We start from the raw sequence: 16738 nt of genomic DNA, 5'->3' as shown, positions 1-16738 counted from the left end.
CTTCCATAAGGACCTCCGGCCATCAGAAGCAAAAGTCGGCAAGAGTGAGGTGTTTAGATACCATACCCGTCGGTCGAGAAGATCATAAGTAAAAATACCTGTCTGCTGAGTCCGGCTACCTTGGAGGGTAGCAAATATGCGACCTGCCCAAGGCTTAGCACAAGTTCGATTATACATATACAATAGGGACCATATTGACCATATTAAACAGGATAAAATGTAGGAAAACTCATAACCAAGACAAGATATACATAGAACATAACTCCTAGTCCTACGGCCTCCTAACTAACCTACTCCTAGTCCTTTCACATAAAACTCCAAACCACTAAATTTGTTGCCGACGCCAAGTTTCGAGAGTCTAAGAGAATTCACTATGATAAATTTGTTGCCGACGCCAAGTTTCGAGAGTCGACAGTTGCTGCTATTACAGCACAACTAAGAAACTTTATAGTTGTTCTCTTCGTTGCAAATACAATCTTTTAGGTCATTTGTCAGTTTTTTGGGCAGCTATTATTGGTCTTGATGAAATACTTTTCAAGCTATGGTTTGTTGGTTGGAATTTAGGGTCAAATTCTTTATATCTATTACATTCAATCACCATTTTTTGTCGCCGCCGCATCGCGCGAACACCCATCTAATGTAATTGAATTAAAATAATTTAATAATTTTGGTATGTTTTTATTGATCGTAAAATTTTATGCCTTATCATTAGCTTTATTTTGATATATTAATTTTATTTTTAATTAAGAGTAAATTGCATAAAACGTTTCGGTGGTTTGCATAAATTTGTGGTTTACATCCCTTTAAAGTTTTTTTTAGTAGTTTTCGTCCATAATACAAGTTTTACTAGCAAGTTACATCCTTTTAAAGAATGTCGTCAAATTTCCTCCGTTAAATGGCATCATGTGCCCCGTATGTGGGGGCTTTTTCCTCTTTTCTTTACTCATAAGGATGTTTTATGCAACTTGGTGTTCAAACCACGGGATGCATAAAAACTTGGGGTGCAAACCAAAGAGACGTTTTATGCAAAAAACATTTTTATCTTTTTGTTTTCTTTTTCCATTTTTATACTTTTTTAAAGGATATTACTTATTTATGTAACTAACTATGACTAAAACTCTATATAATGTAAAGATTGCGTAATATGTCTATGTCATATAATGAACCTTCAAGTCTTAGTTATGTAGGTATATGTGACAAACATATAAATTGTCACTGGTAAGTTTTGATTGGTTGGATACATCTAATAACTGGGATTTGAAAGTTCATTACATGACATATAAACTTTATAAATGTTTTACATAACATAAATATTTAGCCATTGTTAGTCACATCCACATAAAAAAAAAACATTGAGGATTTTCATTCTTTTTTAAATATCATTTATTTTCTTATTCATTTTTCACATATACAAGCTAAAACTACAGCCAACAAGGTGGAAGTTGTGTGTTTACGGTATACATCCTCTAATAATCCAGTCGAACTTTTCCCTCCCTTCCACCAACGAAACTACTCTTGCAAAGTAAAAAAGTCGTACAACATTCCTTTTTTTTAATCATATAATCTAAAAACTTAAAACACCTCTTCAAGGCAAATTTTTACAAATTAAACCCACACGAAACAATCAAAATCACATAACTAAACCAAGGTCATCACAATCTCTACAAATCCGCTTTCCCCTAAATAAAATTACCAAAATAAACCATTTCCGGTGAAGTAGTGTTTAATTTTGTTTATATATACACTTATTATATTTATGGTGATGGTTTAATTTGTAAAAATATAGTGGGTTAAAGATGAAGAAGTGTTGGTTGTTATTTTATGATATGAAAAACGAAAACAAGGTTCAGAAAGTGTTTTTGGTTTTTAGAACATGATTTGAGAAAAAGTATAAAAATGAAAAATGAAAAAGATGAAAAAAAATTAATTGCATAAAACATCTCTATGGTCTGCACACCAAGTTGCATAAAACGTACCAGTGAGAAAGAAAAAGACGAAAAAGCTCTCACATGTGGGGCACGTGATGTCATTTAACGGATGTAAGTTGACGACGTCACTTAAAAGGATATAACTTGCTAATAAAACTTAAACTAGGGACGAAAACCAATAAAAAAAACTTTGAAGGGATATAAACCATAGATTTGTGCAAACCATATGGACATTTTATGCAATTAACTCTTTAATTAATTTTCTTTGTCCTTTTTAAAGAACTTTTGGTATTAATATGCATTTGATTTATTAATATTTGTATTTCATAATTATTTTGAACCTTAAATTGATAGATATATAAGATTGGTCACTGTGGTTTACACCTTTTTACAATAGGGGTCCCTTTTCGAGTATCATTGCAATAGGGGTCCCTGTTTTGAGAATTTTTAGCAAACTTGGTCCATTTTTACGGATCCGTTAGAAGGAATCGTTATGTGTGCACATGTTCACCATGTGTAGGGGCAATATCGTATTTTTAGCATAACACAGGTACCATCCTTGCAACTTTTATATCTATGTCAACTGGTGTTGTTTAGTATTGTATCTATATTTATATCTATATCAAACACATATAACCATGAATAATTACATATAATCATATACATATATATCATCATCTTGAGTATCTATATGTATATGAATAAATCACGTATATTTATATCTACTAGCATTGTACCCGCACGATGCGGCGGTGGTCGTGACGGCGACGGTGTAGTGGTGGAGGCGAGTGTTGGTGGTGGAGGCGACGTCGAGTGTCGTAGATAATTCATATAAAAGTAATTGACTTAAAAGGTTAATGAAGATATTTTAGAAAAATAAAGGATTGATAGAGTAATTTAATTATTAATGTTAAGAGAATAGTGTATGTGAAAATATTTTAAAGGGTTGTAGCCTTGTAGGTAAAAATATTACATAGGAGGGCATTTTAGACAATTCCGCCATGTAACTTTCAACATAGGGGTATTTTCTTTAATATAGAGTATAAATAAGAGAATAGTGTTGTGTGAAAATATTTTAAAGGGTTGTAGCCTTGTAGGTGAAAATATTATATAGGAGGACATTTTAAACATTTCCTCCTATGTAACTTTCAACATGGGGGTATTTTCTTTAATATAGAGTATAAATATCACACACATATAACCATGAATAATCATATACCTACATATATATCATCATCTTGAGTATCTATATGTATATGAATAAATCATGAACACAAATCAAACACATATACTCATATATAAATACCCAAATCCGTTCCAAACATCTCAAATTTTTACACACACTATGACACTAATGTGTGTTAGTAAACACAATTTCTACAATAAAAGTATAGGTTATATTAGTATAAATTATATAATCAAGATTTGGTTTTTATTTTATTTCCAAGAAACTGGATCTTGAAAAAGTCATATGCACCGTCGGTGACATCTCCGGCGCCAACTACAACTCTGGCAACCCCATTATATTTATATATATATATATTATATACACACGTAAAAATATGGTTTTTGGTGGTAAAAAATAACCACTACCTTGTAAAAATATGACTAGTTATTCGAATGGCCGATGGGTTTAGGATAGGAAATTCATCACTTGAAGGTATTGATTGATGAGAATGGATCTAAGTTTATTATTAAAATACAAATCACCGATTAGATCTGATGAGGCACAAATTTTTGTATTTTTATTTGGATAGACCACCAATAAGAAATGGCCACCAATCACCTCACCTTTTTTGCTTTTTAACTCTTGCTGCTATAAAAAAGAATGAATGCAATAATTTTTTTTTTTTTGTTTGTTTTCTGGCCTTTAAAAGAAGATAAATATAGTATAATCTAAAGGTGTGAGATACATATAAAATATGGATATAGATGGTAGAGATATTGATTAAAGTTTCATTAAATATGGTGGAGATATAATGGATATGAAGATGATGATTAGATCCGTGAAGATGATGATGATGATATGAAGATGGTGAAAGAAAAAGATGGGGTTAAAAGTACAGAAATGCCCTTGCACGTGGTGCTCACGTGCACAGTTGACGACCCTTAATAACGGATCTGTTAAAAATGGACAAGTTTGCTAAAAATTCTCAAAACATGGACCCCACTCGCAAAAGACCCCATTGCAAAAAGGTATAAACCACCCTAAATAACGGATCTGTTAAAAATGGACCAAGTTTGCTAAAAATTCTCAAAACATGGACCCCACTCGCAAAAGACCCCATTGCAAAAATGTATAAACCACAGGACCAATCTTGCAATTAACTCTTTTTTTAAAAAGTTTTTGTATTGTTTTGTTTATAATTATCTTCTTAGTATTTAAATATATAATGATTATATATTCAATTTGAATTAGATATAACTAGAACGGTACCCGCTCGTTGCGGCGTTGATGTGATGGCAGCGACGATGACGGTGGCGGCTAAGATTGGTGGCAGTGGCCCCGGTGCAATGGTGACAAATATTGTAGCTTATTAATGTAATTTAGTTTTGGTGAAATGTTGAAATTTAAAATGTTAAATAAAAACTATTTACTATATCATATGATATAGTATTGATATACAATTTTTATAGATGCTCTATTTATAGTCTTTTATTAACATAAAATAATCGTTTATGTTTTTATAAAAACACTATATATAATATGTTATCAAATCTACAACTTCGTGTATACATCTTTTTATCATATCACATATTTTGTAATGATTATGTGTTAATATCTTTTTAGTTTTACACACTTAATATAAAAACATGTTGGAACCCAATGCTAGAGAGAAAGAGAGAGAGAGAGAGAGAGAGAGAGTTGGTGAGATGAAGTAAAAACAAGAGTGTGAGTAAAGGCATGGCAAGTAGGCAGTGAAGTTTGGTTTGAATATTCTTGCAAACTTCATTTGGTAAGTTTGGTGAAGAAATTACATAACTCCACACCACTCAGCCAAGAAAACATCACCACCCACCCCCTCCCTCCTTTTAGCTTATAATTCTGATGTCTTCATCATCACATGTCAACCATACTTCTGCTTTCATATAATTAACTTCCCAACTGAAATGGAACATCTCATACTCACCAGGGATCTTCTCAACACTAGTTTACACCAATCAAGACAGATTGACTTTGAGATTCACAAAACTGCTGCCAATGTCACCCGTATCAATCATGCATTTCCATCTTTGGAAGCAGCGATCAGAAATATGGCATGCAAATGTGCCACTTTTGGCATCAGGAACCATGTTGATCGTGCACTTCCAACTGTTTCTGCGGTTTTCAAGGTCTCCCAAGTAGTAAATGAGCTCGGGAAGTTGGTCTCAACCCACTCTGCCTCTGACCTCAATCTCTACCTGTCCCTGGTGAAACGCTTCCGGCAGGCGCTTACACTTCTCACCAACACCTGCAAATTAGCAATCCCGTGGGTGGAAGATGTCAAGCTATTTCTCCTAGACGGGACCACAGACCTAGGTGTAGGTGTGGATCATGACCACCCTTATCAATCCAATGTCTGCAAGACTCTACATTTACTGGAGGAGTTGCAGGGAACAGAGGAGCGTTCCCTACTCGATCAAGGGATTCTAGGTGTTGCTTTCAATAAGCTGGAAGATGAATTCAGACGTCTTTTAATCCATAACAGTTCGCCTCTTCAAGTTCCATCGTACCTTTTCTCATCTGGTGATGAGGAAAGTGATGCATCTGATCCATTACCACCACCACCTTTGCCTTTTCCTATTGTCCAGAACCTCAGAGCTATTGCCGTGTGCTTTGCATGTGACAACCAACTAGACCAGTGCATGTCTATATATATCAAGGTCCGTAGCACAATTGTTAAAGCAAGTTTACAAGGTCTTGATTTAGGGTATCTGGACATCTCATTATCAGAATTTGATAGCGTGCAAGAGATAGAAGGTTACATAGACGAATGGGGGAGGCATTTGGAGTTTATAGTGAAGCATCTACTTGAACTGGAGTACACGCTTTGTCACCAGGTGTTTGGCCAACTAGATGTGTGGACAGATTGCTTCTCCAAGATTGCACTCCAGTCAGGGATACAGGGTTTTATCAAATTCGGGAATACAGTCACAAAGGGTAAAAAAGAAGCAATCAAGCTATTCAAGCTGCTGGACATGTTTGCAGCCCTCAACAATCTGAGACAAGATTTCAATAGGATATTTGGTGGGACACCATGTTCAGAAATTCAAACACAAACCAGGGATCTCATCAAAAAGGTTGTAAATGAGGCTTGCGAAATTTTCCAGGATCTCTCAGCACAAGTTGAGCTTCAAAGGCTAACAGACCCTCCTCCCGATGGTTCCATTCCAAAATTGGTAAGCTTTGTAACAGAATATACCAACGAGTTGCTGGACAATGATTACAGACCTGTACTGAACCAAGTTATCAAAATCTACTCCAGTTGGTACGACAACAACAAATTCACTAAGAGACTTGTCTCGCTTGAGGTTCACAACATAGTAAAATCACTGGAACGTAACTTAGTGACATGGGCAAAGAGATATGAAGACACCGGTCTGTCTTATATATTCATGATGAACACCAGTTGCTACTTTTCCAAACATCTAACAGGTACAAATCTAGGGGATCTCATGGGGGAATCTTGGATAAAACGACACCAGAATCACGTGGAATACTACGCAACACTCTATCTGAGGGAGAGTTGGGGAAAGATCTCAGCTCTGTTAGACAACAATGACGGAGATGTCAAGAAAAGAATCAGAGGCTTCAATGAAGCATTTGATCAAGTGTATAGAAAACAATCGGGGTGGGTGTTGTGTGATAGAGGTCTCAGATGGGAAACTTGCCAGCTAATACTGCAAGTCATAATCCCTGTCTATAAGAGACACATACAAAATTACTTGGCCTTGGTAGAAAGCGAGGTTAGTCCTAACAAGTACGTAAAATACAGTGCAGAGAGCCTAGAAAGTATGGTGACCTGCATGTTTCAGCCAAAGTTGGATAAGTATGAAAACAGCACCAAGTATACAAACTTGATGGGTAAGATCAAGAATGTTGTTGCAGGTCGCTTCTCGCCAACAACTGCTGCAGCTTGATTGATATTTCATCCAGGCCAAGCCTTAGTTGCACATAATCATGTACATACTAGACACAAGTGTAGTACATTAACATAATATGTACATTTATTTATATATAGCAAAGACATATCTGGTGACTTGCACACCTCTGATAAAACAGTTTCAATCATGATCTAATCAGGACACCTAATAGACTTTCATAGCATCGGTTAGTATTTAAACAGTCTGGCAAAGTTTATGAAAACCAAATCAAATTGGCTCATTACTTTACCTGCTAATTCGTGAACAGCAGGTGGGGGCATTTCTATGTATATGTTACAGCAAACGACTATCACGTTCTGATGGAAAGGGGCTTTAGAATCTACATGCATTTTAATGAAAGAAAAAGTAGATAGTAAATTTGACCAAATTGAAATAGTAAACAAATACAAGGCATTAACCATCATATCTTGGATACTGCTCCATTGAAAAGCAAAGGAGCTATACGTTGTCAATGAATTAGTATAACTATCCAAAATGTAAATTTGAGGCAGCAATGTTTCAAAATGGTATAGTCAAGATCATGCTGCAGGAGGCAGGATGAATTAATTATGAAACATCCCACCATCAGATTCATCAGCATGAAGTTCACCGATAAAACACTAAATTTTGGAAGCGATCTTGTTCAAGTGTTTGACTTTTTCAAATTCTAGGGGATGATAATTTTTTTCAACTTCCCATGCTAGCTGGGCCATACCATTAAAAGAGGATCTTGCACCCTTCTCATTGGTGACTTCTCTAGGGAAAGGGATGCGGACCTCAAAGACATCATTTTGGGGAGAATAGAGATGTATATCAAGCCCTAACCTATCAACCCACACCATCTTTGCATGTGACACCTAAACAACAAAAGATGATAGGCATTGTTTAGCAAATTGAGAAAGCGGCCACTATGAGACGATAGAAAGACAAGATATTTTTAGTAGAAAAGACTTGCACAAATGATAAATGCAGCATGTTTATATGAAAGTGATAATGGAAAGATGACCTCGACATGTGAATGGACATAGATATTGCAAAAGCGGAGAAGATCTTCCATGTTATGAGTGTTGATTTCATGAACAAGACGTTGAGCGACATCTCGGAGAGGATCGGGGTTAGAGAGTTGATAGTCTGAAGAAGAAACCCAGACAGCATCCTGGTTTCAATAGGAAATGCGGTTGGGTCGGTTAATAAAAACTAAAAAAATGGTTGCGTAACAATAGCGTAGCATATGGGAGAAAAGATGGAGGGAGGGAGAAACATACATCCACGAAGTTATTGATATGTAGAACCCGTTGAACATCAAGAATGTGAATAAATTGAGGTTGTGCTTTTTCTCCAAACTTTTTTTCCCATAGGGACTGCTTGCTTAACATCATCCAAATTCAAAAGTGTGAGTAAGCGAGTGAGTGTGTGTGCACATATGACAATAGCGATAATAATAGTAATAGGGGTAACGAACCTCTCTACCATAGGTAGGGGTACATCTCAACGTCACCCGCCATTGGGTGTTACTTGTTTTACTTGCTAATGATAATACTCATAATGATAAGTAAAGTAAAGTAGTGAAGTGAAGTGAAGGAGGAGGGGGGACCTGGAAGAAGGGGATTTGATGATGGGGAGGAGTGTGAAGGGAACCCTGGATGGTGCATTGTGTTGTGCGAAGCCCACATTGATCCAACTAACGAATTTAAAAATACTTATTTTAGATTAATAACTGTAATAATTGATTAAAAAGAAAAGAAAGAAAGAAAACCTGGACGTTAAGGGCGGAGAGATTAGTAGGAGTAAGGAGGGGGGTATCATCGTCGGGGGAGAAGAAGAAGGGAGAAGATAAGGAAAGAATAGGAGTGCCCTTTTGAGGTTCGACTGCAAAACGAACAGCAACAGCAACATCTTCTTTATCCGAATGATGATGAAAACTCCCAATCGATGATAACTCCATTATTGTTCTCGACACCTCTCCTGCTGTTGGTTTTGTCGATTCTTCTTCTTCTTCAAATTGGATGGTGGTGGTGGTTTCGGTTGTTACCCAACATCTTGTATTTCTTTCCTTTGATTTTGAATGGATGTTTTGTGGGGGTTTCTTATTCCAACCTCCTCCTCCTACTTTCCAACAATGAAAATGAGGAGCAGGAATGATAGATGACGTTGCTGTTGCTGTTGCTGCTAACATTATTGAACTACTACTACTACTCATCGTCATCATCATCATAATTTTTCTTCCCCCAATTCCCAACGAGATAACGATAATGATAATGATAAACGATTCCGGATGGATGTTCGGTTGGGCAACCCGGATTTTACTTTTATATTTTGGTCAAAAATGCCACCAAACAGTTGGTATTATTACTCTGTATCATTTCTTTAGGAAAAAAACAATTACAATAGTTTCAAAATATATTAATCAGAGTGACTAATTTTACAATTTAATCAAAACAAAAATTAGAAAAGGAAACTTATGAAAATTAAATCCATATAAATATTGATTCCAATTTATTTATTTTTTTTAACTTTAGTTAAATAAAAAATTCGTAGTTTGTTATATCTAAACTTAATGGATATCAAACTAAATTAAAGGAGATATAATAGCAACAACAATAATAATAATAATGTGTAACATCCCAAATATTTTTCTAGTATTTTTGACTTAGTCGTTAGTCAACTTTGATTTTCCCTCGTTTAATGAAGATGATAAATATGTGGATAATTATGGGTATAAGACGAGCTATGTCCGTAACAGTTAAGTTGAATAATATGTGTCATTTATGTGGATAAAATTGGGCATATGTTGTCATTTAGTGTCACTAAAAAGTGTCGATCAATATTTACCGTCAATACTTGTTAATGTAGTATGTATTCCGTATAGTGTAAAATAGTTTTAAGAAGCCGATGTATCCTACAGATCTAATTTATCAACAAAGTAACTAATGAGTAAAAAAATATCTATAACCCTTTACAAAGGATATTAGCCTCTCCTATTTTAGGAAATTCAACATTTTTAATACCCAAAATACCCTTATTTCTTAATCCTAATTCCCCTATACACATAATCTATACTTTTATACTATTTAATAAATAAAACAACCATCTTTTTAAAAGTTATGGAGAAATCATCTAAAATGTCATTAATGATTAAATTACAATATCAGTCATTTATCCAAAATATCTTTATTAACTTTTACATCAATTACTTTTACATCAATTATCTACACCACTTGACACCGCCTCCACTACCAACAGTCGCTCCCACCACCACACTATTGCTGCCACAACCATCGCCGCATTGCGCGGGTACCATGCTAGTATAAATAAGTCAAAGTGACGGTCATTAGGCCATATCTGGGTTGGATCAGTGGTTGGAGCTCATGCCTCTGGAAACAGAGGTCATGGGTTCGATCCTCATGCCCTGCAAGGCTGGAGGTCCTTTTCTACCTATGGTAGAACCTGAAAGCAGCCTCTCTACCTTTGGTAGGGGTAAGGTTGTCTACGTATCAACCTCCCCCATATACCGTCGAAGACGGTATTGGGATCCAAAACCCGTGGAAAACGGCATTGGGAGTTACTTTATTATTTTATTTTTTTTAGCTAGGCCCAAACTATTACTAATATCCTCATGGCCATATTTTATCATAGCCCATATGTAGCAGATAGATATACTCTCATTCGTCGACAATACCTGGTAATACTATTGACTTTACAACCCTAAACGTAACCAAAGATGATTCGTGCGATTTAAGAGTCGACAAAGTGGTACGAAACCTTTAGATATACAAGCGAGAATAGGAAGCAGTTTATTCCGTTTCAAGAACCTGTTCAATCATCCCACTTATTGTTTTGTTCTTCGGTTACATCATAAGGTATACCTCCGACATTTTTATAGTTTTAACGTCCTACTATAAGTTTATGTATCATGAGTTTATATTACTCGAGTTGTTGAGAGGTCTAAAATCGCAAATAACTTTTGAATACTGAATTCGCATCATGTGTAATACGTCGGGTCAGGTCATGTCGGGTTACGTATAAGTTTTAAGCCTAGTTCCGTAACTATGATTATGTAGTATAAAGATGTATGTTATGGGATGTCATGGTACATGAATCTAGTTAAAGAAAAACAAAACTAAAGTTTATATTTGAAAGCCAAATTTTACGATGGAGCATAAATTGATTTTCATGGAGTTTTATTAGACACATAATTGTACCAAAGAGGAATTCTAAACCTTTTCATGGTTTTGAATTATTCACTTTTGTTATTCAAATCTTTTAGATTGTCAATTCATTAGTGGTTTGGTTAGTAAATGATCAAGTAAATGCATTCTAAGCCACATAAATATATGTATAACACCAATAGTTAGAGCTTGTTGATGGCGGTTTTGTTTCGCAAGAAAGGTGAGTTCAAGACTCTTAAGACGTATTGCAGTTATTCGAACTAATCAATACTTCGTATTTAATTGGGCAACTAATATATATATAGGATTTAATCTTGTAGAAAGTAGCTCTGGTTATCTCCATGTAAACTTCATGTGTTGTTAACTCAAATTAGTTTGCATGAATCCTAGCCTCATATTTACGCTGGACAAAAAGAAAATATGATTTACTTAATTATGATATTTATATATGAGTTCAGTTTAGGGAGGTCAAAATAAGTAAGTTCTTGGTAGCTAAAAATTATGACATGAAATCATGTATTTTTAATTCGTAAATGTGATAAGTTGGTTGATATTGATATTCTGTTCAAATAACCAGGAATCAAACTTCGAGGAGTAAGCAGCTAGGTTGTATTCTTGTTTGACTTGAGGTAATATAACTACCTTTTGACACGAGGGACACAACGAAAATGTAACTTTCATAATAAATGTTTGTTAAAGCCTTTTCGTACGTATTTTGGCAATGGGAACTCACGGGAGATCACTTGAATGTTGTTTATGCATGCTAATGATCTTTTTATTTGTCGTTATACTTGATATGCATGCTTAGATGTTGGAAATGATTGTGATTGATGATTAGTTGGATACATGTTGGCTTGTACATCTAGTATAGTAGACTTGGTAGGATATACACGCACGTTAAGGGCCCTCAAAGTTGTGTTGTTGTTGATGATGATGATACTCGAGTATAATTATTGTCGAAAGTGTTAAGCTTAACCCATGCCATCCTTGGCTAGTATGCAAACTTCATTGTCGTTTGGGGTAATCATGATAACCCCCATTCGACTCAGTCTGTTGTTAGGGTTTGCCGGATGGCGTGGGCTGGCCATTTTTGTCGATGCCGACTTACTCATGGATTGGTTATGCCATCCGTAACGACGCCGATTGACCACCGAATGGTCTACCCATCATGTCGGGTACTCAGGTGTGAGGCTCCCTAAAGGTCGATGGACCACCTTCACACAATTTATATTGTCGATAACAAGTGACATAAGTTACTTGACTTTGTTGTGGCATAACCTGATGTTGATTTGCTGAGATACTTATTGTCGATTGATGAGGTTGCTAGACACATTTAGGGATATGATATTCCTAATGCTTATTGCCGTTGTTGTTTGTTGCTTGACATACGTATGATAGTTTGGAATGATGTTTTAACTAGCAACTGTTTTATATAACTTGTTGTTATCTTACTCGGCTTTTAAAGCTGACACTTGTTTTGTGGAAATGTGTTGTGCCCCCAAGTTAGGTGCTGATTGAGCTAGTACATTTACGAGAGATGGGGTAGCTATAGATGATATATGAAAAGATGACTTTTGGTTACTCATTATCTAGTAGCTTTAAGTGAACTTATTTATTATAATGGTTGATGTTTTGTATTGTTATTGTGGATTTCCTTCAATTATTGTGACGGTACGATGTTAGTAATAACATTTAAAGTTGTTTATGGGATTTTTAAAAGCCGCTTCCCCATTTTTATTAACGGAGTTTGAATTAATATTTAAAACTTTTGGAAATTCACTTTTTTATAAACCAGTGTGTTACATAATGATAATAATACTTAAAGTTAATAATATATTGAATTTCATAAAAGTAAATCTTTAAAAATTAAAAACATGTTACCTGGTATAGGAGGACTTCAAATAAAAAGCTACATACTATAACACAATTCAAAACAATCTAATGCACAAAAGCTTTAACATGCAAAAAGTAGCCAAATTTACATATCCCCCTTAGGGCATCCACAATGGTCTCTTTTGAAAAGCCTTTTTGTAATAAAAATACATATGTGTCGTTTGTGTATAATTAAAAGTAGTCAAGTTTTAAATTTATAAGTCAAGGAAATACCAAACTAAACACACACTCACGGACAGTGAATCCGTTCGTTTTTAATATAGCTATTAGGTAAGACCAGGTTCGTTCGCAGGGACTATGTTTAAAAACTAAGCGAGATCAAGTAATAGTAAGATTGGTTGGAGGTTATGTGACCGAGTTGTCACGTCGCTTTTGAAATCAGTTAGTAAAAAGATCTAGTTAGTAATTCCGAGTAATTAATCGAAAGAGAGTTGTTTCAAACAGAAAGATTAAAAGCCATCTACCTCAAATCAGTTCCATAACATGTTTCAGGTTGCACTAGTCAATACAATAGTTGGGATCTAAATAAGTCACTAGACTCGGTTACGTGGGTACCACCCTATCCGCTAACAAATTTGTGTCTCTTACTCAAATTCTCTAACCGATTAACTACAAGTGTGAGTACCACCCTATCCACCTATAGTTTTCTAACCAATTAGCTTGTTTAACTATTTAAATAACAATCTTGTCTAGTTGACTTATCAAGACATTTAAGAGATTAATTCTCGTTATTATTATGTTGTTCACTATCATATCATGACCTAGTGATGATTGTTTATACCATAAACAACCAAAATCATATACGCACACAATAGGTACCACCATAAAGCATACATATATCATCAACAATAAGAATAACAAACAACAAGAATTAATTCATTAAGATCACGACAAGATGTTAAGTGTACTTAGAATGCAACCATCACATAATCATGTCACATCATCTTAGTAGATGATTACTTATTTAGCTACATCATCATGTCAGAATCACAATCATAGTATATAAATCCATAATGTACCGATAGAGAAATAGAGAATTGATTGATGTTGAATTACTGCTCGTCACTCTTGCGGCTGTGACTCTCGCACACGACACCACCTCCTTCTTGATCGATGTTTATGATGATGATGATCATGATGATGATGATGTTGTTAAGGATTAATGTTTAATCTCTTGGATGATATGGGGGTGTTACGAGGGTTTAGATCTGGTGAAAATACCCTAGAAACGACCCTCAAGTCGTCTGGAAGAAGTGTTGCCCGGCCCTAGGGTTTTAGAGGGGTATTTATAGGTTCTCGGATATACCCTAGCTGAACCGGCCTTGGGAGCGGCGCTGGCAGAAGTCCCAGCGGCGCTGGTAAGTTTCGGAAAGACTTCTAGCGGGCGCTAGAGATTTATGTGAGCGGCATTGGTCCTGGACATCAACATGAAAATTGTAGATATTTCTCTTGCCTTTCCGTGGATATCTTACTCTTCTGAAACGGAGTTCGTATGAAGAAGTTATGCCCAAAAACTAACACATGGTCATAGGCTTCATGTTTGCACAAGTTTCTTCGTCTTAAGTCTTGAATCTCGATCCGAATCTTCATCGAACCATCATTTATCTTCCTTTAAGTCCTTAACCATCATTTCACGACGTATTCCTTGGTGACACAAGCAATGAACCTGAAATCACATATGCATGCCATTAAGTATCATAAGTTCACTCAAATGACTATAAAACGGCCAAAACAAGTGCGGTAAAAGTCTATATATTTATCACTCATCAAATACATAAAATGTGTAAGAGCTTTTATTAAAAAAAGATTTCCTTTCCAATGGTATAAAACTTTTAATAGCTCAAAGTTTATTATAATATAATTTCTTAAATGAAATAGTTATTGAAAAGCTTAAAATCTATCAACCTATGGGCCCGTTTCTTTTTTTAGTCATTAAGTGTTGAGTGTATTAAGTGGTTGAATGCATAAAGAATGTCTGTATGTATTAAGTAAAATAAAGATAATTGACGGTTATTTTTGTTTATTAAATCAAAAAAGAAACATGAAATTTGACTGAATGATTAAGTTTTTAACTATTATATTCATTAAATAAAAAAGAAACGACACCTATATGTTTTGTCTTGAGCCTATTATTGTACTAAAATATTGTATTTTTTTCAATTTCAAGTTATCACAAGGTTATTGCCATTGGAGTGTAAGACTTTTTTATAAAAAACCTCTTACAAATACTTACACCATTTTTGAAGGAAAATTTTTTTTTTTTTTAAAACTTACCATTGTAGATGCTCTTAGCTTTTAGCTCCTCATAAGCCCTGCAATCTTTAAAGTCCAACTAAACTAATCTCATCTTTACCCTCCACAATTTTCTCCTTGATTACCTCCTTTTGCACACTAATTTGATTGAACAATCTGCCATTCCTCTCCTTGATAAGGAGATATGTATACAAGGTATATTAAACATGCAGTAATATGTATGAACTTTTATGCGCACTAACAATCATTATGGTCTCTCTTTCTACATATAAATCCCTTTTGCAATCCAACATTCTGCCAATTTTTAACTAGATTAATACCCAGTCAGTGACCGGATAAGAAACAACAAATTTGTACTTAAAAGATATTTTACACGTTCTCATAAAATATAAACCAAGTAATGATATACGATAAGTTTAAGTATAATAAATTCAATGTGTGTATCTATCTACATTGTAGTATAAAGAAGGGTTGCCAAATGTTAATACTCGATCCAACTCAAAACCCAATCTAAAACAGTCTCCAAACAAACCAGGAAAAGTTGGTTATTTTTGACCCGCCAACCCACTAACCTGATTTTTCTCAGTTCTGGTCCGAATTGGCTTATTGAGTTATCAAGTCGACCCGCCAACACGAATAACTTAATTATTATAAATCCATTTGACCTACTTGACCCAAAACCAACTTATTTAACGTGTCAACCCACCAACCCACTTGACTCAAAAATAACCCATTTGACTTACTTGATCAAAACCAACCAACTTGAAAGTATGAGCATTAAAATTACTTGACCTAAAACCAACATATTTGACTTGTCAAGCCAGCAAACCATGTATATATATATATATATATAATTTGAACGGTTTAGATTAAATCCTAAATTAATTTCAACGGTTCAGATTAAGCCACGTCATATTATTTTCTCTCAGCTCTACCGACCATATATATATATATATATAATAAGTCTAGATGATATTCAGTGGCGAAGCCAAGATTAACACTTTGGATGGGCCAAAACCTAAAAATGAGTCGTAAAAGCTAAAAGGGAAATTATTAATCCTCTTAACTAAATAGCTTAAAAATCCTCCTAACTATTAGATGATGACATGTGGAAAATCAAGGGGCAAGATTAGGAAAGAAAAATAGTTGATAACTCATGTCACCTTCTTATAGTTTTAGGAGGATTTTTAGGCTAATTTTTAGGAGGATTTATCATTAGATAACACTCATATATGTGTATACGATAGATCAATGAGATAAAGGAACAAAATTGAATGATTTATAAAATAATGTACCTTGAAATAAGAAAAAGGGAATACAAACACTTCAAAATATGTGATAAACAGCCAAACATGTACACGTACAGTCGTA

General features: G+C 34.8%; 2 protein-coding genes across 2 annotated transcripts; one reads left to right on the top strand and one right to left on the bottom strand.

Annotated features, from left to right (window-relative positions):
- The first annotated feature begins 5039 nt into the window (after window positions 1–5039).
- On the top strand, window positions 5040–7209 carry LOC122588388 (exocyst complex component EXO70A1-like). The gene has a single exon (XM_043760494.1). The coding sequence runs from the start codon at window positions 5040–5042 to the stop codon at window positions 7047–7049; it is 2010 nt and encodes a 669-aa protein (XP_043616429.1). The 3' UTR covers window positions 7050–7209.
- Window positions 7210–7384: 175 nt separating this feature from the next.
- LOC122588700 (glutamyl-tRNA reductase-binding protein, chloroplastic) lies at window positions 7385–9346 on the bottom strand. Its single transcript, XM_043760870.1, has 5 exons — window positions 8809–9346; window positions 8647–8733; window positions 8318–8413; window positions 8059–8208; window positions 7385–7909 (listed from the first exon to the last, which is right to left on the bottom strand). The coding sequence occupies exons 1-5, from the start codon at window positions 9265–9267 to the stop codon at window positions 7673–7675; spliced, it is 1029 nt and encodes a 342-aa protein (XP_043616805.1). The 5' UTR covers window positions 9268–9346; the 3' UTR covers window positions 7385–7672.
- Window positions 9347–16738: the final 7392 nt, after the last annotated feature.

The sequence above is a fragment of the Erigeron canadensis genome, chromosome 2 (genome assembly GCF_010389155.1).
Source record: "Erigeron canadensis isolate Cc75 chromosome 2, C_canadensis_v1, whole genome shotgun sequence".
In the NCBI taxonomy this organism is placed as follows: domain Eukaryota; kingdom Viridiplantae; phylum Streptophyta; class Magnoliopsida; order Asterales; family Asteraceae; genus Erigeron; species Erigeron canadensis.
This window is presented reverse-complemented; position numbering and strand designations above follow the sequence as displayed.